The 24,008-nt window shown below is 42.0% G+C and overlaps 1 protein-coding gene across 1 annotated transcript in view; it reads left to right on the top strand.

Moving 5' to 3' along the window:
• Positions 1–20,185, top strand: part of UBAC2 (UBA domain containing 2) — a 285,129-nt gene extending 264,944 nt beyond the window's left edge. Inside the window, exon 10 of the mRNA XM_069757987.1 lies at positions 16,663–20,185. Within this exon, the coding sequence (XP_069614088.1) occupies positions 16,663–16,770 (108 nt within the window). The 3' untranslated portion in view covers positions 16,771–20,185. The remainder of the gene's footprint in view (positions 1–16,662) is intronic.
• Positions 20,186–24,008: the final 3,823 nt, after the last annotated feature.

Genomic DNA, 24,008 nt, shown 5'->3' with positions numbered 1-24,008 from the left:
AACCAAGTACTAAAAATGAACACTTTATTTAAAATTATTGAATCTGTCCAAATACTTTTTGTCCCTTTAAAAACAGGGTGGCACATGTTAAGGATCTGAAACTCCTAAACCCTTCATCCAATTTTAATGTAGATACCCTCAAATGAAAGCTGAAAGTCTGAACTTCAAGTGCATCTGAATTGTTTGGTTTAAAATTAATTGTGATAATGTCTATAACCAAAATTAGAAAAATGTCTCTGTCCAAATATATATGGACCTAACTGTATGTAATATATATTATGAAATAGGATGGCCAAGATAACTGAGGCCAACGTTAGCATATAATTGCTCAGTTGCTTTTTCTCTATAGTTATTTATATACTTGTTTCGTTCTGCTTAGTGCATGTCAATAATTGAATTGGTGACATTATAATGGATTGTCTCAAGTTCTTAAATAGTTAAAATTGCTAAGTTCTTGTGAAAAAGACAAGTTTGCCACCTCATTTTTGTTAAAAATCCACTCCATTCCCAAGAAGTAGGTTACTGGCCTCCCCCCCAGTCTAAAAGTGGCTGGTTACCTAGTCAAGGAGCACACACTGCTTGTGGTTCTATATTTTGTAGCCTGCTTGCATCTCTCTGACCGGATTCCAGCATCTGGCAAGCTTCAGTGCTCCTGCACTTTACCAATGAGCGCATAGTTTAGACCAGCTATGTGACCATGCCGATGGTTTCAACTATTGGTCTTCAGGAGCACACCGCCTGAGTAGCCAGGAAATGGGGAGTCAGTGGAGCTGTGCACTCCTGAACACAGAAGATTAGATAACCCCATTGAAGGGTTTCCACCTTTAACATGAGATTGATAGACCATCGATGTATGATCATTGGGGTTACAGCACTCCTGTGAGCACTACATCTTTTTCATTGTACAAATAAGAATAGCAGCTCTTCACAGTCTCTCTGTGCTGATTGGCCAGGCTCTTTTGGTTGAACCTCCACTGATCAAAGATTGATGACATATCTTAGGGATAGGCTAGTAATCCTTGACATGCCTTGTTATTAGCAACTAGTTTTTTTACCCAAATCTTTATAATTTTTTTCTTTTCTTTAAAGAGTTGGGGCCTAAGCATTTTAATTGTTTACACTAGAAAAATTGTGTGAATCACTTTAAAAAGTTGCAAAATTTTTGTCCAGCACAGTTGTACAAAATTTTGAAACTTTGTGTGTTTTCACAACAGTTTCAGGCAACAAAATGAGCTGTGTTGGGGAAGAACAGGGACAAGGTGTGTCATTGCCACCCATCAAATTCATCCATAGTGGCAGCGTTTCTTAAAGGGACTCTGTCACCTGAATTTGGAGGGAACAATCTTCAGCCACAGGGGCAGGGTTTTCGGGTGTTTGATTCACCCTTTCCTTACCCGCTGGCTGCATGCTGGCTGCAATATTGGATTGAAGTTCTTTCTCTGTCCTCCATAGTACACGCCTGCGCAAGATTGCTATGATGAGATGTGCCATTTTAAGTGGCATGCGCTCATGGTAGGACTGGGGTGTCTGGGGCGCACAAGGAGAATTAACTCTAGGGGCCCACATTCCAGCTATATGCAAATATCTGTAAGCCGTTATCCCTGTTATAGTGGAGCATCGACTTCAAAACACCTGCGGCTCCTGCATATCTACTGTGTGCCACCATAACTGGGATGTACAATTACAGTATTTTACGTTGCGTTTTTGTCGCGTTTTTTTTGCTATAAAAACGCATAAAAAACACATACATATGCATCGCATCATTTAGAATGCATTCCGCAATTTTTGTGCATATGTTGCATTTTTTTCCACTAAAAAAAACGCATTGCGGTAAAAAACGCAGCTTGTTCATTAATTTTGCGGATTTTTTTGCGGATTTCCCACTATATTATTGCATTTGGCACCTCTGGAAAAATCCGCAAAAAATCCGCAAAAAAACCCTAAAAAAAAAAAAAATGCGGATTTCTTGCAGAAAATGTCCGGTTTTGTTCAGGAAATTTCTGCAAGAAGTCCGGACGTGTGCACATAGCCTAAAGGAGTTCTTTGGTTACAACAAGTTATTACCGATCCATAGGATCTACAGGATAGGTGGTCCCTTAGTTCTGACCATTAGAAACTGCACCGATTGGAAGAATGAAGAAGTTTTATCCCTGATAAGACACTTATCCCCTTTTTATAATGCAGCGGCAGGTGGGATATCTGACCGCAGCTCCATTCATTCTCTTTGGGGCTTCCAGAAAAAAATAGAGTCTAATGGGGATAAAAGTTCCACATTCTGCCGATTGTGTATAAGCAGACCGACCCCCGCCAATCAATACGTTATCACTTATTCTGTGGAGAAGTGATTACTTTTTTTTTACAGGAGAACTCCTGTAAGTGCATCTCTGCTGCCGTGTTCCAAATATTAAATTAAATGCTAAAGTATTTGAAGTATTTAAAGTATTAAAGAAATAATCTTCTCCTACTTAATATTAGAGAGGACAAATGATTGCCATACACAACACAATCCATTATACCAAGACCAAAAATACCACATACAGGGAAGAAATACCACCATATCATGACCAGACCACATAGTGACTGAATAATACCATCCCCAAGACTTCTCACGTGCTGCGCCAATTCTTTGGAATGCACTACCCAGGATAATTTGATGGATCCCCAATATTCACAGTTTTAAGCGAGCCCTAAAAATGCATTTCTTCAGACTGGCATACTGCCTCAATATATTTATCGAACTATCCCTGTTTTGCACATTCCACAGTGACATCTGTAGTTGCAGTCCTTCATCTTCACTTTTCTTCTTCATGCAGCACAGACCGCAGATTACCTCTTCCAGCCTGGACTCGTCTCTGCAGAACAATAACACACAGTCATCAATAGCTGATCGCTTCCAGAGCACATTCCCCACTTTTTCCCTGGCTTCTACACTACGTCAGATGAAGAAAAAAAAGCGACTTAGTGCCACCCTGCACAGTAACAGGACCCCCCCTTTTTTCCTTCCATGGAAAACAGTTTCCTAAAAAGTAAATTATATTACAGTAGTAATAATGTCCCCAATTGGACCCTAAAGAAATTATGTTCCCCACTTATCACCATAAACTAATATAGCATGTTCCTCATTCTGGCCCCCAAACTGTAATTAAGTCCCTCTTCCTGGCGGCCCATATTTAATATTCTCTCCCAGCCTGGTACCCTTTGTTTTTTAATATGCCCCAACCTGGACTTCTATGTCTCTTGTCCAGCCTGGACCCCATATGTGCAGCCTCCACTATCCATTCTGCCTCCACCAGCTATCCATACTGGCCCCCATATGTCCCTTGTCCTGCCCCCCATATATCTATCCTGCCCCCCCCCCCCCCCATATATCCATCCTGGATCCCCCATATATCCAGCCTGATCCCATGTCCTGGTCCACATATATCCATCCTGGCTCCCATATGTCCCTTGTCCTGCCCCCCTCCATATATCCATCCTGGCCCCTCCGTATATCCATCCTAGCCTCTGCATATATGTATCCTGGCCCTCCCCATATATTCATCCTGGCCCCTCCGTATATCCATCCTGGCCCCTCCGTATATCCATTTTGGCCCCTCCATATATCCATCCTGGTCCCTCCATATATCCATCCTGGTCCCTCCATATATCCATCCTGGCCCCTCCATATATCCATCCTAGCTCCCCCATATATTCATCCTGGCTCCTCCATATGTCCATCTGAGCCTCTCCATTTATGCATCCTGGCCCCTCCATATATCCATCCTGGCCTCCTCATATATCCATCCTGGCCCCTCCATATAGCCTCCCTGGTCCCTCCATGTATCCATCTTGGAAGGGCTATGGAGTCGGTAAGCCAAACCTCTGACTCCTCAATTTCCATTACACTGACTCTACCAAAATGGACCGACTCCACGACTGCCTCCACAGCCCTGCATTCTGGTCCCTCCATGTATCCATCCAGGCTCCCCCCCCATACTGTATGTCCATCCAGGCTCCCACATATATCCATCCTGGCCCCTCCATATCTCCATCCTGGCTCCCCTATATTTCCATCCTGGCTCCTTCATATATCCATCCTGGTTCCCCCTATATATACATCCTAGTCCCCCATATATCCATTCTATCCTAGCCCCCCCATATATCCATCCTGACCCCTCCATCCTGGCCTCTCCATATCTCCATTTTGGCTCCCCCATATATCCATCCTAGCCCCCTATATATCCATCCTGGCCTCCCCATATCTCCATTTTGGCTCCCCCATATATCCATCCTAGCCCCCTATATATCCATCCTGGCCTTTCCATATATCCATACTAGCCTCCCATATATCCATCCTGGCCCCTCCATATATCCATCCTGGCTCCCCCATATCTCAATCCTGGCTCCCCCATATTTCCATCCTAGCCTCCCCTTATATCCATCCTTGTCCCTACATATACAGGTGCTTCTCACAAAATTAGAATATCCTCAAAAGGTTATTTTATTTCAGTTCTTCAATACAAAAAGTGAAACTCATATATTACATAGTCATTACAAACAGAGTGATCTATTTCAAGTGTTTATTTCTGTTAATGTTGATGATTATGGCTTACAGCCAATTAAAACCCAAAAGTCATTATCTCAGTAAATTAGAATACTTTATAACACCAGCTTGAAAAATGATTTTAAAATCTGAAATGTTGGCCTACTGAAATTTATGTTCAGCAAATGCACTCAATACTTGGGGCTCCTTTTTCATCTCACATAACACTCGGACCACTGTTAATCTATGGGGAAGGTCACATCACCGTATTTTTTTCTCAGGCGTGTTCGACGTGCGTGTAAAATCGCAGCATGCTGCGATTGTATTCGTATATCGTCCGAGACTCGTCAATGTAAGCCTATGGGTGCGAGAAAAACTCAAACACCACACGGAATAGCCTTACTATTACTATTTATTTACAGCAGGATACTTGCTCATTGTTTTTACCCTAGGCTGTGTTTGTTAATAGTCATGATTGTGAAGCTACACATTGCACTTATACCAATATGTGATCCAGCTTATTTCTTTGGTTTTGCTATAGAATTCTTAATTGTAAAATATTAAAAATCTACAATTTATTTTGTCGTTTTACCATCCCAGAAAAGCATTCAAATGTATAAACTGCTGAATTTCTGAAGTCAACAACTGTGCAGTATTTTATTTTATAGACATGTTAAGTATTCGCCTGAATCAAGAACAATATATTAATACTTTCACTGAAGTGAAGAAAAAGTCAGTAAAAACTCTTGTAATTTCCCACCAGATGTCTTATTGGAAAGCCCACTACCGATATTACTAAAAATAATATGCAAGTCACATTTCTAGACCAGATGCCTAAAACCAAACATGGCATAAATATAGTTCATATAACATTCTCCACCTAAACCCTCTCAGTCGTTTAATCGGTGAAATCTATAGACAGTTACCTACCAGTAACCTGTTATATTTCTACTTAATCATTTATTAAAAAGCATATTTTCTACTGGGATTAAGAGTTCAATCTTAATCTTCTGAGGCCTGAGGGAGTCTGATTTAAATATAGAATCAAGGCATGTTTTTCACTCTGTAAGGCCCCTTTCACACAAAATTTTTTTGTTGGCTCAACAGATCTGTCGCAGATTGTGAAAAACTGATGTGACGGATCCATTTTTTTCGACGGATCCTACTAGCGGATCTGCCTACTTGGATCCTAAAAAAATCAGAGCATGCTCAGTAAAAAAAACGGAATCCGTCACCGGATTCCGTCATTTGATGGGTCCGGCGCCCATAGGCTTCCATTTGAGCAAACGATGGACGGCGACATATCCGTCACTGTCTTGTTTTTTTGACGGACACAAAAAAGTTTTTACTTTGTCCATTGTCTCCGGCCGCTGGACAAACAATTTTCGACGATGTGGCGAACGAGGGATGAAACGTGAGGCCTTCCATCGCTAATACACGTCTATGAGAAAAAAACGGATCCGGTGGCATCAGTCGCTAGATCCGTTTTTTTTTCTGAATTCGACGGATTGCGACTGATAGCAAAAAACTGATGTGTGAAAGGGGCCTAAATTACAAAGGTACCTAAGCCTCTGATTCATTAAAGAAGTTGTACAGTGCTTGGACAACTTCTTCTCATACCCCTGGCTTTGCCCCCAGAAAAAATAAAGCTTGTACTCTTCTCCCATGCTGCCGCCATTCCCATGGGAACAGCTCCAGCATGGGAGGTGAGTATAGGCTTTATTATTTTAAGGGGGCCAAACATTTGGATCACAAAGGGGTTGTCCTAGTAGTGGACAACCCCTTTAAGACTGGCATTTCATACACCTGACTTAATGAGGGGCATGAAGTAATAACGTGCTGAATTCATTAACCCCTTCGCGCCATGCGCCGTACTAGTACTGCGCTGCTGGCACTGCATTTGTGCCAGCAGCAGTACTAGTACGGCGCACCGATCACCGCGGTCTCGCGCTGAGCGCCGCGGTGATTGGGTGCGGGTGTCAGCTGTATATGACAGCTGACACCCCGCAGCAATGCCCACGATCGGCGGTAGCGCCGATCGCGGGCATTTAACCCCTCTGATGCCGCTGTCAGTAGTGACAGCGGCATAGAGGGGGATCGCGCAGGGACGGGGGCTCCCTGCGCTCCTATCCCACTAATTAACCCCTTCAGTGAACACCGCAAAAAAAAAAAAAAAACAAGGCAAAAAACATTGCTTTATTATCATACAGGCGAACAAAAAGTGGAATAACACGCGATCAAAACAACGGATATAAATAACCATGGTACCACTGAAAACGTCATCTTGTCCCGCAAAAAAAAAGCCGCCATACAGCGTCATCAGCAGAAAAATAAAAAAGTTATAGCTCTCAGAATAAAGCGATGCAAAAACAATTATTTTTTTATATAAAATAGTTTTTATTGTGTAAAAGCGCCAAAACATAAAAAAATGATATAAATGAGGTATCGCTGTAATCGTACTGACCTGAAGAATAAAGCTTCTTTATCAATTTTACCACACGTGGAACGGTATAAACGCCCCCCCTAAAAGGATTTCAGGAATTGCTGGTTTTTGTTCATTCCGCCTCATAAAAATCGGAATAAAAAGCGATCAAAAAATGTCATCTGCCCGAAAATGTTACCAATAAAAACGTCAACTCGTCCTGCAAAAAACATGACTCTGTGGGCCAAAATTTGGATAAATTATAGCTCTCAAAATGTGGTGATGCAAAAACTATTTTTTGCAATAAAAAGCATCTTTTAGTGTGTGACAGCTGCCAACCCTAAAAATCCGCAAAAAAACCGCTATAAAAGTAAATCAAACCCCCCTTCATCACCCCCTTAGTTAGGGAAAAATTAAAAAATGTAAAAGAAATGTATTTATTTCCATTTTCCCATTAGGGTTAGGGTTAGGGCTAGGGTTAGGGTTGGGGTTGGGGCTAGGGTTAGGGTTACCATTGGGATTAGGGTTAGGGGTGTGTTTGGATTAGGGTTTCAGTTAGAATTGGGGGGTTTCCACTGTTTCGGCACATCAGGGGCTCTCCAAACGCGACATGGCGTCCGATCTCAATTCCAGCCAATTCTGCTTTGAAAAACTAAAACACTGCTCCTTCCCTTCCGAGTTCTCCTGTGCGCCCAAACAGTGGTTCCCCCCAACATATGGAGTATCAGCTTTCTCAGGACAAGTTGGACAACAACTTTTGGGGTCCAATTTGTCCTGTTACCCTTGGGAAAAAAAAACCTGGGGGCTAAAATATCATTTTCGTGGAAAAAAAAAATATTTTTTATTTTCACGGCTCTGCGTTATAAACTGTAGTGAAACACTTGTTGGTTCAAAGTTCTCACAACACATTTAGATAAGTTCCTTGGGGGGTCTAGTTTCCAATACGGGGTCACTTGTGGGGAGTTTCTACTGTTTAGGTACATCAGGGCTCTGCAAATGCAACGTGACGCCTGCAGACCAATCCATCTAAGTCTGCATTTCAAACGGCGCTCCTTCCCTTCCGAGCTCTGCCGTGCGCCCAAACAGTGGTTCCCCCCAACATATGGGGTATCAGCATTCTCAGGACAAGTTTGACAACAACTTTTGGGGTCTAATTTGTCCTGTTACCCTTGGGAAAATAAAAACGTGGGGGCTAAAATATCATTTTCGTGGAAAAAAAATATTTTTTATTTTCACGGCTCTGCGTTATAAACTGTAGTGAAACACTTGTTGGTTCAAAGCTCTCACAACACATCTAGATAAGTTCCTTGGGGGGTCTAGTTTCCAATATGGGGTCACTTGTGGGGGGTTTCTACTGTTTAGGTACATCAGGGGCTCTGCAAATCAACATGACGCCTGCAGACCAATCCATCTAAGTCTGCATTTCAAACGGTGCTCCTTCCCTTCCGAGCTCTGCCGTGCACCCAAACAGTGGTTCCCCCCAACATATGGGGTATCAGCATTCTCAGGACAAGTTTGACAACAACTTTTGGGGTCTAATTTGTCCTGTTACCCTTGGAAAAATAAAAACGGGGTTAAAATATCATTTTCGTGGAAAAAAAAATATTTTTTATTTTCAACGGCTCTGCGTTATAAACTGTAGTGAAACACTTGTTGGTTCAAAGCTCTCACAACACATCTAGATAAGTTCCTTGGGGGGTCTAGTTTCCAATATGGGGTCACTTGTGGGGGGTTTCTACTGTTTAGGTACATCAGGGGCTCTGCACATCAACGACGCCTGCAGACCAATCCATCTAAGTCTGCATTTCAAATGGCGCTCCTTCCCTTCTGAGCTCTGCCATGCACTCAAACGGTGGTTCCCCCCAACATATGGGGTATCAGCGTACTCAGGACAAATTGGACAATAACTTTTGTGGTCCAATTTCTCCTGTTACCCTTGGCGAGAAAAAAAAATTGCGGGCTAAAACATCATTTTGTGGAAAGAAAAAATGATTTTTTAATTTTCACACCGCTACATTCTAATCTCTAGTGAAACAATTGGGGGTTAAAAGTGCTCACCACACATCTAGATAAGTTCCTTAGGGGGTCTTATTTCCAAAATGGGGTCACTTGTGGGGGTTTTCCACTGTTAAGGCACGTCAGGGGCTCTCCAAATGCGACATGGGTTCCGATCTCAATTCCAGCCAATTTTGCATTGAAAAGTCAAATGGCGCTCCTTCCCTTCCGAGCTCTGCCATGTGCTCAAACAGTGGTTTATCCCCATATATGAAGTATCGGCGTACTCAGGACAAATTGCACAACAACTTTTGGGGTCCAATTTATCCTGTTACCCTTGGGGAAAAAAAATTGGGGGCAAAAAGATCATTTTTTGTGAAAATTAATAAGAATTTTTTTTTATGGCTCTACATTATAAACTTCTGTGAAGCACGTGGAGGTTCAAAGTGCTCACCACACATCTAGATTAGTTCCTTAGAGGGTCTACTTTCCAAAATAGTGTCACTTGTGGGGGTTTCCACTGTTTTGGCACGTCAGGGGCTCTCCAATCGTGACATGGGCTCCGATCTCAATTCCAGCAAATCTTGCAGTGGAAAGTCAAATGGCGCTCCTTCCCTTCCGAGCTCTGCCATGTGCCCAAACAGTGGTTTACCCCCACATATGGGGTATCGGCGTACTCAGGACAAATTGTACAACGACTTTTGTGGTCCAATTTCTCCTGTTACCCTTGGTAAAATGAAACAAATTGGACCTGAAGTAAAAGTTCTGTGAAAAAAAGTTAAATGTTAAATTTTTGTTAAACATTCAAAAAATTCCTGTGAAGCACCTGAAAGGTTAATAAACTTTATGAATGTGGTTTTGAGTACCTTGAGGGGTGCAGTTTTTAGAATGGTGTCACTTTTGGGCATTTTCTGTCATATAGACCCCTCAAAGTCACTTCAAGTGTGAGGTGGTCCGTAAAAAAATGGTTTTGCAAATTTTGTTGCAAAAATGAGAAATCGCTGGTCAACTTTTAACCCTTATAACTCCCTAACAAAAAAAAATTATGTTTCCAAAATTGTGCTGATGTACAGCAGACATGTGGGAAATGTTGTTTATTAACTATATTATGTGATATAACTCTCTAATTTAAGGGCATAAAAACTAAAAGTTTGAAAATTGCTAATATTTCATAATTTCTGACAAATTTTTGTTTTTTTCACAAATAAATGCAAGTCCTATCGAAGAAGTTTTACCACTTTCATGAAGTACAATATGTCACGAGAAAACAATGTCAGAATCACCAAGATCTGTTGAAGCGTTTCAGAGTTATGACCTCATAAAGTGACAGTGGTCAGAATTGTAAAAATTGGCCCTGTCACTTAGGTGAAAACAGGCTTTGGGGTGAAGGGGTTATAAGGCGCATGCAGGGTCGGCCTGGCCGGGTATCGGGGAAATCACTGGTGGAGTCAGGATGGCTATATGGGGGAGCCAAGATTAATATAAGGAGGGACCAAGAAAGATATATGGAGGGGCCAGGACAAGGGAACAGGATGGATACAGGTGCTTCTCACAAAATTAGAATGTCATCAAAAAGTTAATTTATTTCAGCTCTTCAATACAAAAAGTAGATTCACATTCACACTGTGACTATTAACAAACACAGCCTAGGGTAAGAACAATAAGCAAATATCCTGCTTTAAATAAATAGTAAGGCTGCGGTCACACTTAGCATATGAAAAATTGGTCCGAGTCTCCCTGCTGAGAGTCGCACGAGTGTTCTCTGTATGGTCACCCGTGTGTAATGCGTTTGCAATGCGATAATACAATTTTCTTCCACTTATGTATCTGTATGGCTTCACATTTCTCACTGCTTTTCCTCATTGAATTACATGGCTCAGTGGGCTGAAATGAGGAAAATGTGTGCGTATTTATCGCATATCACACTGATGGTCGTGTGGTGTCCGATTTTTTTCTCGCACCCATTGACTTGCATTGGTGAGACTTGGCCGATATACGAGTACAATACGAGGCCTGGGTCCTGCTCTGGCATTGTCTATTGAGGCCTGCTGGCACATAGAGAGGTTGTACATTAGTGTTAGGTCCATCCTGATTGGGTATTCCTTGTCATAGTGGGATGGCTTTTACGTTTTTTGAGCAGAATACCCTATGTTATTTACATGTACTAAGTACATGAGTATTTGTTCATTTTGTTTTATCCTAGGTTATAATAGTTAAGAATTATTCACCTTATTGATGTTACACCTCACTAAGGTATGGTGTTTGATGTAAAGCTGTGGTATAAATTCTGCCCCACAATTTACAGTATAATGGACGTTGGATAGCTTTCTCTAAATCGGTAGCTTGTTCATTTTTGTGTAGCATTGTTGGAGGCTAGAGTCTATGCAGTGCATAGTGAAAAATCTGCATCAAAGCAAATAAACGAGGTAACTCACCGATGCACCTTATGGTCAACCCATCCATCGTATGCAAATTGCTAGTTTTATGCCATTGCTATGGTAATTTTACATGCCTTGTTTGATGTCTGTGGGCTCCTGCACACCTGGCTATAAGTAGAGATAGGGCAATTGTATTAAAGTTGTTTTCTCAAGTTTGAACGTTATCTCCAATCCAAAGGATAGGAGATTGCTTTTCAATCACTGGTAGTCTCACCGCCATGGCCTCCACCGATCCTGAGAACCAGGACTTTGAAGAGCCCCACTGAATGGAACAGAGGTCAATCATATGCCCTGACTGTCCATTCGTTCTAATAGAAACGCCTTTAAGAATGAATAGAGCAGTAGTGCGCATGATCAAACTCCACTCCATTTAGCCAAGGCTTTTCAGTGCCCCAGTTCTCTGGATTGGTAGGGGCCTTGGCAGTCAAACCCCCAATGATCGGAAAGTTACCCCCTATCCTTTGAATAAGAGATTATTTTAAATCTTGAGAATACTAAAAAGTTAATTTTCCCGTGTAAAAATGTGTAAGCCTCATTCCCTGGTCTGACTGTGGTCTAATGATGTGAATTTAAAGCATCATGAGCAGATATGTTGCTGTAAGTTCAGGTGATGAGTCCCCCTTCAGGTCAGGCATTGTGGCCACATAATAGTTGTTGAATTAGCCCTAAAAAGCTGTAGGTGTCTCGCAAAAAAAAATGTAAATGTTATTATTTGGCTTAAATATTCTAAAGGTTATTATTTGGCCTGGTAATTACTCCCATTATAGGTAATTAGTTTGAGCATAGACGAACAGCAAAACACTGTATGTAAACTATAAAGTTATAGGGAGTTACAAGTTACATATATAGAATTTTCTGAAAAAATCCAAAGTCTAATTTATGCAAAGTTGCTAAAAATGTCAAAGCTAGATGAAAGCGCTATAGTGAACGGTTTAAGGTCATGGAATTCCCCAGATATTGCTTTTTCCTTTCAAAGTCAGAGATGGTAAATCAACTTGGTCTCCTTGTTTTAACCACTTATCAAATTAAATGATCTGTCACAGTTTACTTGTAGTTTACATTTTGTTACAACCACATGGGTCCACATCTCAGCACGGTGCATCATTACTAAGAGGAATTAAAGGAAATAATGCTGGAAAGTGCTAAATGTAAACCTGTAATCAGCAGCAGAGACTGTACTTCCAAATGATTGCAACTTATGATTGTGTAATGTTCTTGTACATATCAGAATTGTGCTTACTAGTGTAAGCATGTTGTGGGATGCAGTGACAGACAGGGGGCAGAGCAATGGTTAGCAAGATGTAACAATTTAATAAAACAAGGTATTTACTCCTCGCAGGGAGGTTAATGGTTAAAGAAGGGTAGCAACTGTAAAACAATAGCAGTTCAACAAAAGAACTTATAATGTCCTGTATGGTCCTCTGCAGCAGATGATCCCGCAGGGGGTTGTAGAACCGGCAGTGGCCGGGTGATGTCCTCAGATGAGGTCCTTTAAGCGATGGTCCGTCTTCTGGGTGCAGCGGTAGGTCTCCAGTACCTTCCACTGAGCCTCTAGTCCATAAGCCCATGTGGCCAAAACAAAAAAGGCCGCGGCACTCTGAGTCAAGCATAAACGGGAGGGAAGCAAGTGGCAAGTTAGGCCGCAAGTCTGCCCGTTACTCGACCTTGTCTCTTCTGCACGTGTCTCTACTTCTGTCTCTGGTAGCTATTGAGCGTATGGCACTTTGCTTTTTAAGCTGCCCCTCCTACCCGGGTCATGAGGTCGGTCTGACTCCTCATTCCTTCCCCAGGCAACAAGGGAGGCAGCCTCAGCAGTTCTGGACCCGGCATGGTACAGGTACCCGCAGCCCAGTCTTCCTCCTTACACTAGTACAATACATAAGCTCCTTAACCCCTTTCTGACCTCGGACAGGATAGTACGTCTGAGGTCAGATCCCCCGCTTTGATGCGGGCTCTGGCGGTGAGCCCGCATCAAAGCCGGGACATGTCAGCTGTTTTGAACAGTTGACATGTGCCCGCAATAGCGGCTGGTGAAATCGCGATTCACCCACCGCTATTAACTAGTTAAATACCGCTGTGAAACGCTGAGAGCGGCATTTAACTGGCACTTCCAGCCATCCGGCCGGAAATGAGCGCATCGCCGACCTCCGTCACATGATCGGGGGTCAGCGATGCATCAGAATGGTAACCATAGAGGTCCTTGAGACCTCTATGGTTACTGATCCCGGCTAGCTGTGAGCACCACCAGGTGGTCGGCGCTCATAGCAAGCCTGTTATTAAGCTACATAGCAGCGATCTGATGATTGCTGCTATGTAGCAGAGCCGATCGAGTTGTGCCAGCTTCTAGCCTACCATGGAGGCTATTGAAGCATGGCAAAAGTAAAAAAAAAAGTTACAAAAATGTGAAGAAAAAAAAATATATAAAAGTTTAATTCACCCCCCTTTCGCCCCATTCAAAATAAATCAATAAAAAAAAAAATCAAACCTATACATATTTGGTATCGCCGCGTTCAGAATCGCCCGATCTATCAATAAAAAAAAAATTAACCTGATTGCTAAACGGCGTAGCGAGAAAAAAATTCGAAATGCTAAAATTATGATTTTTTGGTCACCATGACATTGCATTAAAATGCAATAACGGGCAATCAAAAGAACGTATCTGCACCAAAATGCTATCATTAAAAATGCCAGCTCAGCATGCAAAAAATAAGCCCTCACCCGACCCCAGATCATGAAAAATGGAGATGCTACGAGTATCGGAAAATGGCACAATTTTTTTTTTTCAGCAAAGTTTGGAATTTTTTTTCACCACTTAGATAAAAGAGAACCTAGACATGTTTGGTGTCTATGAACTTGTAATGACCTGGAGAATAATCGTATCAGGTCAGTTTAAGCATTTATTGAACCTAGTAAAAAAGCCAAACAAAAAACAAGTGTGGGATTGCACTCTTTTTGCAATTTCACCGCACTTGGAATTTTTTCCCGTTTTCTTGTACATGACATGCTAAAACCAATGATGTCGTTCAAAAGTACAACTTGTTTCGCAAAAATTAAGCCCTCACATGGCCATATTGACGGAAAAATAAAAAAGTTATGGCTCTGGGAAGCAGGGGAGTGAAAAATGAACCCGGAAAAACGGAAAATCCCAAGGTCATGAAGGGGTTAATGCCTACTTGTAATGTTGGGACACACAAATAAGGGTTATTGCACTTATAGACATTAGTGCACGTCTGTCTCTTATTACAGCCTCACAGCCATTGGCGGCAATCTGTCACATCACATATGATTGAGCATGATTTATTTTAATTATTCAAGTGTTACAATGTAGTTATCTGTTCATAGAAAAAATAAAATTTAGCACAAAACAGGTGGCAAGTTCTCTCAAGGCTCGCCACAGAAATGAGATCTTACCAGTCTTTCAGACAGGCACACGACTATCAACCATCCACTGTCATTCAACTGTATTTCTAGTTGATGCTTACAAACCTTTGCAGCAATGCACAAAAGAAAACAAGCAGGAAGGATAAAAAAAAGCAGCTTATCACATCCAAGTGTCAATCATCCGATCCATATCTGACTGGCAAAAAAGTGGAAAAAAAACAGAATTTCAGTAGATTGGCTGACAGTCATACATGTTATCAGCAGTGCAGAACAACTGTTAAAAACCGGCCGTTTGTCACCCATATACTGTTTTGTTTCATTGCTTACAGCTTATGTGGTGGATCCGTCACTGCGTACAAAATATTTTGTGCTGAATATTGCATGTTAAATATTACATACAATAAAACTAGGTGCTAAACATAAAGTAGTATCAATTGAAGAATAAGTACTAAAAATTAAGGTGTTCCTCTTAGGCTAGGTTCACATTGCGTTACTGCAATCCGTTTAGCACATACGCTAACGGAATGCGCTAACGCAATGTACAAAAAGGGATTCCGTTTAGCAATCCCACTAGCGCAGATGCCCGATCTGCGCTAGCGAGAACGGACCCAAAAACGCTGCAAGCAGCGTTCGAGGTTCGTCCGAAAATAACGAGACATCGCTAACGCATGCCAAAAATGCCATACGTTCGCGATGCGTTACATACATTGCGGTCAATGGGTGCGCTAACGGATCCGTTACATTGCGTTAGTGGCGCTATGTAACGGATTCCATTAGCGGATACCCACTAACGCAATGTGAACCCAGCCTCAGGGATTGACAATTGGATACTAAAAAATTGTCATACAAATACAAACTGTAATACTAAATACAATACTAATTAAAATGCAAAATATAATACAATACTAAAAATTGTAGCATCCAAATTGGATACTACAAATTGGTGCCTTACAATTTGGGTACAATCGTGGTCTACAAATTGGATGCTAATAGTTTGTGATAGCCCATAACAGTTGTATATCTGTCTTCCTGATGACCCTTAAAGGGCACTTTTTGTTTGCGATGGCAGTAAAATCTTACTGGCAGGTAGTTGTGAACTACCTGCCCAATGTGCCTTGTGACATCTCTCCCGCCTCAGGCAGCGATTCTCTTGGTTCGTTTGACCTCATGTCAACAAAGAAGCTCTTTACTAACAGTTTGCTCTGTTGATGTTGCTTCACTGCTGATGTCATGCTAACTGACAGCCAGTTCACCGCATTTAGGGAGCAGAGAGCCAGCTGTCAGTCAGCATGACATCAGCAGAAGAGAGCAGAAGAGAAGGAGCTGTTCTGTCGATGTGATATCACCAAAAGCAGGAGGACCATCAGGAATGGTCTGTGATTTCTCTATGCTGGAACTGATCTTCACAATTCAAAACAGGCAGGTAGTTGGCAACTATTAGTTCTTAGCCCTGTCGCAGAAGACTCTGTTTCGGATAACCCCTTTGAATAAACAATTCTTAATAGGAAGTGACAGGAAAACCTGTATCAGACAGACTCCTGATTTACTGTGCTTCAGCGGGTGTCATCCTGGCGTGTTATTGCAGCTATTTTTTCATTTACTTGCACAATGCTTTCTCTCACATGACTCTAAGTATTTTTTTGCAGGTGGCCTTACCCAACTCTTGTAAATAATTCAGCATCTTGCTGTAGGCATAGTTCTGTATAGAGATTACCACCTGTAAGCTGTTTGCAAAGGGTGTACTAAACATGTTGCATAACTTCCTTTTTTTGGATTCATCAGTAATTTCAACACAGATTCCACTGAAATAGCTACAGTCTAGTGTTATCTAATGTTATTAGGTGTTCTTTCTATGCATTTTTCAAAAATTAATTTACTGCATTTTTTTCTTGATTTCTTCACAGGTTGCACAGCTAATGGAAATGGGATTTTCAAGGGCAGATGTCTTAACTGCTCTAAGGGCTTCTAACAATGACGTCAACTTGGCTACAAATTTTTTATTACAGCGATGATAATTCAGGGAATGGTGCAATATATTTTACTCTTATGGCATCCAAAGATCTTTTTTTACCTAGAAATATAAAGTGTATTAAAAATTAGAGGATTTAAGAAAATATTTTTACTCACTATGCTAAACTGATGTTAAAAATACAAAGTTGTATCACTTGCTATATTTAAGCATACAAAATTTGCATTTTTTAATTTAATTTGAAAAATTCTCGTTACTGCTGTAATCTGTGTTCTTGCTGCAGGAGTAGTAATGGAAGCTGCACTGATTATATGAAGGTTACGACATTCAGGGGTCCAATGTGGCAGTGCTCAGCTTGTCACATACACAGCACTTTGTGCGTTCATGTCTTACTGGTGTAGTTTTCCTTAGGCCTGTAGCTAAAATATTGACAGGTTATCTAAAGCTTTTTATTGCTGGGGGTTCAAGACAATTTTATTACTTAAAGTAGACAACTCGCACATTATGAAAATACTCCCAAGCACTTTCTATATAGAGCACTTTTTTATTTTGCATTAAATGTTAACATTTTGTAGTGATGAAAGTTCAAACTTATTAATTGAAGGGGTTTTCCGCATTTAGGAAAGTAGACCTTGAATACTGTAAAATACCTAAAATAGCAAACACAGCAGGTACTCGCCCTCCCTGGATGTTGCACAGGATCCCCACCATTGCTCATGTCTCAGGGTTTTTGCTGCAGCAGTGACGTTACATCAACAGCACTCATCACCGCAGAAGCCAATGACTAAGCTCAGTAATTGGGCACAGCCTCTGAGCTCAGTAATTGGGCACAGCCTCTGAGCTCAGTAATTGGGCACAGCCTCTGAGCACAGTAATTGGGCACAGCCTCTGAGCTCAGTAATTGGGCACAGCCTCTGAGCTCAGTAATTGGGCACAGCCTTTGAGCACAGTAATTGGGCACAGCTTCTGAGCTCAGTAATTGGGCACAGCCTCTGAACTCTAATTGGGCACAGCCTCCGAACTCGGTAATTGGACACAGCCTCTGAACTCGGTAATTGGACACAGCCTCTGAACTCGGTAATTGGACACAGCCTCTGAGCTCAGTAATTGTGCACAGCCTCTGAGCTCAGTAATTGTGCACAGCCTCTGAGCTCAGTAATTGGGCACAGCCTCTGAGCTCAGTAATTGGGCACAGCCTCTGAGCTCAGTAATTGGGCACAGCCTCTGAACTCAGTAATTGGGCACAGCCTCTGAGCTCAGTAATTGGGCACAGCCTCTGAGCTCAGTAATTGGGCACAGCCTCTAAGCTCAGTAATTGGGCACAGCCTCTGAGCTCAGTAATTGGGCACAGCCTCTGAGCTCAGTAATTGGGCACAGCCTCTGAACTCAGTAATTGGACACAGCCTCTGAACTCAGTAATTGGGCACAGCCTCTGAGCTCAGTAATTGGGCACAGCCTCTGAGCTCAGTAATTGGGCACAGCCTCTGAGCTCAGTAATTGGGCACAGCCTCTGAGCTCAGTAATTGGACACAGCCTCTGAGCTCAGTAATTGGGCACAGCCTCTGAGCTCAGTAATTGGGCACTGCCTCTGAGCACAGTAATTTGGCACAGCCTCTGAGTTCAGTAATTGGGCACAGCCTCTGAGCTCAGTAATTGGGCACAGCCTCTGAGCTCAGTAATTGGGCACAGCCTCTGAGCTCAGTAATTTGGCACAGCCTCTGAGCTCAGTAATTGGGCACAGCCTCTGAGCTCAGTAATTGGGCACAGCCTCTGAGCTCAGTAATTGGACACAGCCTCTGAGCTCAGTAATTGGGCACAGCCTCTGAGCTCAGTAATTGGGTACTGCCTCTGAGCACAGTAATTTGGCACAGCCTCTGAGTTCAGTAATTGGGCACAGAGTCTGAGTTCAGTAATTGGGCACAGCTTCTGAGCTCAGTAATTAGACACGGCCTCTGAACTCAGTAATTGGACACGGCCTCTGAGCTCAGTAATTGGGCACGGTCTCTGAGCTCAGTAATTGGGCACAGCGTCTGAACTCAGTAATTGGGCACAGCCTCTGAGTTCAGTAATTGGGCACGGCCTCTGAGCTCAGTAATTGGGCACAGCCGCTGAGCACAGTAATTGGGCACAGCCGCTGAGCTCAGTAATTGGCTACATCAGTGATGTGCACTGTCTATGTGATGCCACCGTTGCCACCAAACAATCTAGTACTGCAGCAGAGAGCCAGTGCCAGACTCAGGCAGGTTGAGTACGTACTATATATTATTTTAGGTATTCTAAAGTGTTTAGGGTCCACTTTCCTGAATGTTGACAGCTTCTTTAAATTCTGAGTCATTTAGACTGAAACATTCTAGGTATGCAGTTATGCCTTTGACTACATGCACTTATTTTGACTAAAATATTAAAATCAAAAAGCACAAAAATCACCATGATAACAGGTGCCTGTAAAAATTTCAGTCACTGTGTAGGGAAGAGACTTGAGTAGCCGCAGGGGCTGATCAATTAAGCAAATGCTCATCATCTCTTCCCTTAAGTAGGAAAAAGGGATGCCCCTAAATATGAGAGCACACCTCACCTCTGTGTAAGGAAAGGTGATCACATGAAGAGAAGTTCCTGTGTCACACCCCTGAGACACTGGAGGCTGCATGGGGAAAGATGACAGTAGCAAGCTATAATATTCTTGTATTGCGTTCGCATGCAGCTACACCCTCCCACCCCTCCCAGGGCTGAAATCACGTCTGCATTATGCGGTTTGTACTCCTACCGCAATACCCGATCCGACCATGGATCAGGTCGGGAATTGGAGCCGTTACAGAGACTTTAAAATATGGCCTGTAAAGTCGTGTAAATGTAGTCTTACACAGAAACAAAGCCATAAAGCTAGACTTGTCATACTGCTCCCTGGAAAAATGATTTACAGTTCTGACCCATTACTTACATCCTTGGCCGTAGACAATTGAAGGTGTTTTTTTTTTCTGATTTGTGCAATACTCTAATATTACATATGTCACTCTGATTAACAGCCGTATTAGTGCATCCCCTTCCTGCTGTATTTGACCATAGTGCACCGAACGTGTCCTCACGATGTACAGCATGTAAGTGCACAATGCGCGCAGTTGGGGTCACAGCAGAATTAGTAAGTAAATTGCACATTTGAGCCCGTATGTAAATATTTTAAAATCCTGGAACACTCTCTTTTGACTAATGGCCAGAATTTTTTGTTTTCTGTATCTAGGCATAGGAATAACCATATGGTGTGATTTTCTAACTGACAGGGCTTGGTATCAGTTTATGGTTAAATGACTTATGTCTCAAAATGTGTAATAAATTCTCTAGAAAACAAGATGTTATTCAGATATGAACGTTAATTACAGTAGATGTTTTCTTAGTCATTTCTGTTTGGTTATATTTAGAACGCAAAGCACAATTTGAAATGTAATAAATAGATTTGGACAGTATTCTTTTTGTTCTTAAAGTGTGTGATAACAATGTGTTAGTATTTCTATTGAAACACAGATTATGCAACATCCCCTCCCTCCAATGTCTCATAAGTTTCTGAACATCTTTGTTGTATCGCCTCTTTTTTGTTGCAATATTTTTGAGAAACTCTTGAGTATTTGGCCTTTGAGATATTAAGATAAGGTTCTTTTGTATTAGGACAGTGCTTCAATTGTAACAATGAAAAAAACAAAGGAAAGTGCAAATCAACTGATCATTGACTTCTACAAATCATATCCAAATTGGCAAAGATTTTTAAAAAAAAGTTCCGGTGGGTAAAATAACGTGCCTTCATAATTTTGGTGGTGGAAGGATTATATAAGCTAGGGTGTTAAGTATTTGAAATATTTAGCAATAAAACATACCGTAAATTCATTTGACCTGCGTCACTGGCTAACAGAACAATATAAATACCAGTTTACTCCTGAAAGATGAAAAACATTGATACAGTAGCTTCTGCCCATACTGTTCTTCTCAGCATAAGCCACCCACCGATCACAGCCAAAAATAGGCTTATTTCTGGAGTTACATGCAAATGCTTCAGCACAGGTTATGCATGAAAGAGTTTCCTTTAAGCTGTGTCATATTTTTTTCCAATTATCTGTATTTATAAATATCACAGAATCTGATATCGAAATGATTAAATGGGTTTTCTCAACATCATAAATGGTTAGAAAAGTAAAAAAAAAAAAAAAGTGCTTGTAAAAGCAAGTACCGTAACTTTGCAAATTCCTTTTGATTAAAAATCCTCAATGGAGGGATTTTTAATTATATTTTTTCCTGATTTTTGCATAGGAAAGCGGCAACAACGTAAGTCTATCAGTCGTGGCCGGTCTATGCAAACACTTCAGCACTTACAAGGTAAAGCTGGTCCAGTCACAAAGCCCACAGTTCAAACAAGTGGCGCAACCATGGCACTGTCTGAACTATCAAACAATGAGTGCATGCCCCCAGCAAGTAGGAAATGCAATTCTGAAAATTGAGAGTGTTTCAACTCCTTTAATTGTATCAAAATCCACAATTAAATCTCTAGGTTGTCCTCATACTTTACATTGAAAAGCTAACTCTCAGTATAATGTAATAAGTGTAACAAAGCAGTGTTCAGGTATAAATATCTCAGGAACAAAATATGTCTCTACATTGACTTTTTTTGAGGAAAGCATAAAAAAGCATACATTTCATTTAGTAGTGGCAATTAAAAAATACACCACTGATCACCACAACTCTCTGCTTCCATGACATTGATTTCTATGAACATATAGATAGCAGGTTATTATTTTTATAGCACTACCAGATCAATATCCTCTGTCCCCACCATCCACGCCCTTCCAGTACAGACAAATGTTTAGCACCTTTTGTACTCCACTCTACATTTTCAGTGTTCCCTCTTGGACCCTACTGTGTACTATGGGTGGGCTCCAGGAAGAACAACATAATCTTTTGTCAGAAGTTATCCACCCTTGGGCCGGGGTCACACTTGCGAGTGCAATGCAAGAAACTCGCACGAGTCTCTCTCATCGATACCCGGCACAGCCGCCGACACTCTGGAATGGAGCGTTCAGCTGCATAGAAATACATGCAGCCGCACACGCCGGTCCCAAGTGGCGGCAGCTGTGCCGGGTATTGATGCGAGAGACTCGTTGGAGTTTCTCGCATTGCACTCGAAAGTGTGACCCCGGCCTTACACACACAAACACCTGTGAGATTTGTATATCAGGCTCTTAAACCATCTGTTAGGTCCCTGGGTCAGGAGAAACTGAAGACTTATTGGGCAGTTTCACAAACAAGGAATAAATTGGTATACTTCCTATTAAGTCAATTATAGCTATAAAATTTACCATAAGTATTGCACTATGTTGTTGCCTTTTGTTTAGGGCAATGTAATTGCATGTAGAGCTGCATGAGCTTAAAGTAAAACTTTAAAAAAAAAAAAAAAGGAATTTGTCACCTCACATTTTGTATATAAACTGCGGCCACTGCCATCAGGGGCTTTTTTACAGCATTCTGTAATGCTGTAGATAAGCCCCTGATGTAACCTGAAAGATAAGAAAAACAAGTTAGACTATACTCACTCAGGGGCGGTCCGGTCTGATGGGGGTCGCGTTCCGATCCGGCGCCTCTCATTTTCATACGATGACGTCCTCTTCTTTGTTTCCTGCCGCGGCTCCTGCGCAGGCGTACTTTATCTGCCCTGTTGAGGGCAGAGCAAAGTACTGCATTGCACAGGCGCCGGGAAGGGTCAGAGAGGCCAGGCCCCTGCGCATTGCAGTACTTTACGCTGCCCTCAATAGGGCAGATAAAGTATGCCTGTGCAGGAGCCGCGGCAGGAAGCAAAGAAGAGGACGTCATCGTATGAAGATGGGAGGCGCCAGATCGCCCGTCCCTGGGTGAGTATAATCTAACTTGTTTTTCTTATCTTTTAGGTTACATCGGGGGTTTATCAACATCAATAGTAAAAGATAGAATATTAAAAATCATAAAAAATATGGTTATTCTCACCTTCCAACGGCCCCCGATCTCCTCAGGGGCGCTCCCGCTACATTCCGTTCCCAGGGATGCTTTGCGCGAAGGAACTTTGTGACATCAAGGTCGCATGACCGTGACGTCATCTCAGGTGATTCGCGCAATGCATCTCTGGGAACGGAAGCCGCCGCGTGCACCGCTGAGAGGCGGGAGGACTTCAGAGGCCATCAGAAGGTAAGTATATCCCTATTTTTTATTTTAATTCTTTTTTTTTTTACAGGAATATTGTACCCAGGGCCTGAAGGAGAGTCTCCTCTCCTCCAAACCCTGGGTACCATCCGCACATAAAGCGCTCACTTTACGCATGGTGGGAATAGCCACATGCGTAAAGTGAGCATTTCAATGCAACCCTATGGCGGCGGAATCGCCGCAATTCCGCAGAAATAATTAACATGTTGCAGATTTTACCGCTATGCGATTCCGCAGCATGGGCACAGCAACTGCAGAATCCCATAGGATTGCATGGGAATGCATTTTTTAAGCATTTCCGCTGCGGCAAGAGACACTGCGGAAATGCATAAAAATGCAACGTGGGCACACAGCCTTACTGAAGTTGGTATGAAATATGTAAACTATACGACTGGAAATACTGCTCCAAAGGGTATAAATGCCTCACACTTTTTATTTGGGTTTCACATGTACAACTTCTATTAAAAAAAAAAAGTAGGGACACTGTGTAAAATGTAAAGAAAACAAGAATGCAATGATTTGGAAATCTCTTGGGGTGCTTTCTCCTTGGGTTCAGGCATCCTTTTGTTGGTCCAAAAGGGGCTGTTCGAATGCCATGCAAAATGGGATTTGGGCATACAGTCATGGCCAAAAGTATCGACACCCCTGCAATTCTGTCAGATAATACTCATTTTCTTCCTGAAAATGATTGCAAACACAAATTCTTTGGTATTATCTTCATTTAATTTGTCTTAAATGAAAAAACACAACAGAGAATGAAGCAAAAAGCAAAACATTGATCATTTCACACAAAACTCCAAAAATGGGCCAGACAAAAGTATTGGCACCCTCAGCCTAATACTTGGTTGCACAACCTTTAGCCAAAATAACTTCGACCAACCGCTTCCGGTAACCATCAATGAGTTTCTTACAATGCTCTGCTGGAATTTTAGACCATTCTTCTTTGGCAAACTGCTCCAGGTCCCTGATATTTGAAGGGTGTCTTCTCCAAACTGCCATTTTTAGATCTCTCCACAGGTGTTCTATGGGATTCAGGTCTGGACTCATTGCTGGCCACCTTAGAAGTCTCCA

The sequence above is a fragment of the Ranitomeya imitator genome, chromosome 3 (genome assembly GCF_032444005.1).
Source record: "Ranitomeya imitator isolate aRanImi1 chromosome 3, aRanImi1.pri, whole genome shotgun sequence".
Classification (NCBI taxonomy): domain Eukaryota; kingdom Metazoa; phylum Chordata; class Amphibia; order Anura; family Dendrobatidae; genus Ranitomeya; species Ranitomeya imitator.
Note: the sequence above shows the minus strand (reverse complement) of the source record. Positions and strands in the feature narration are given on the sequence as shown.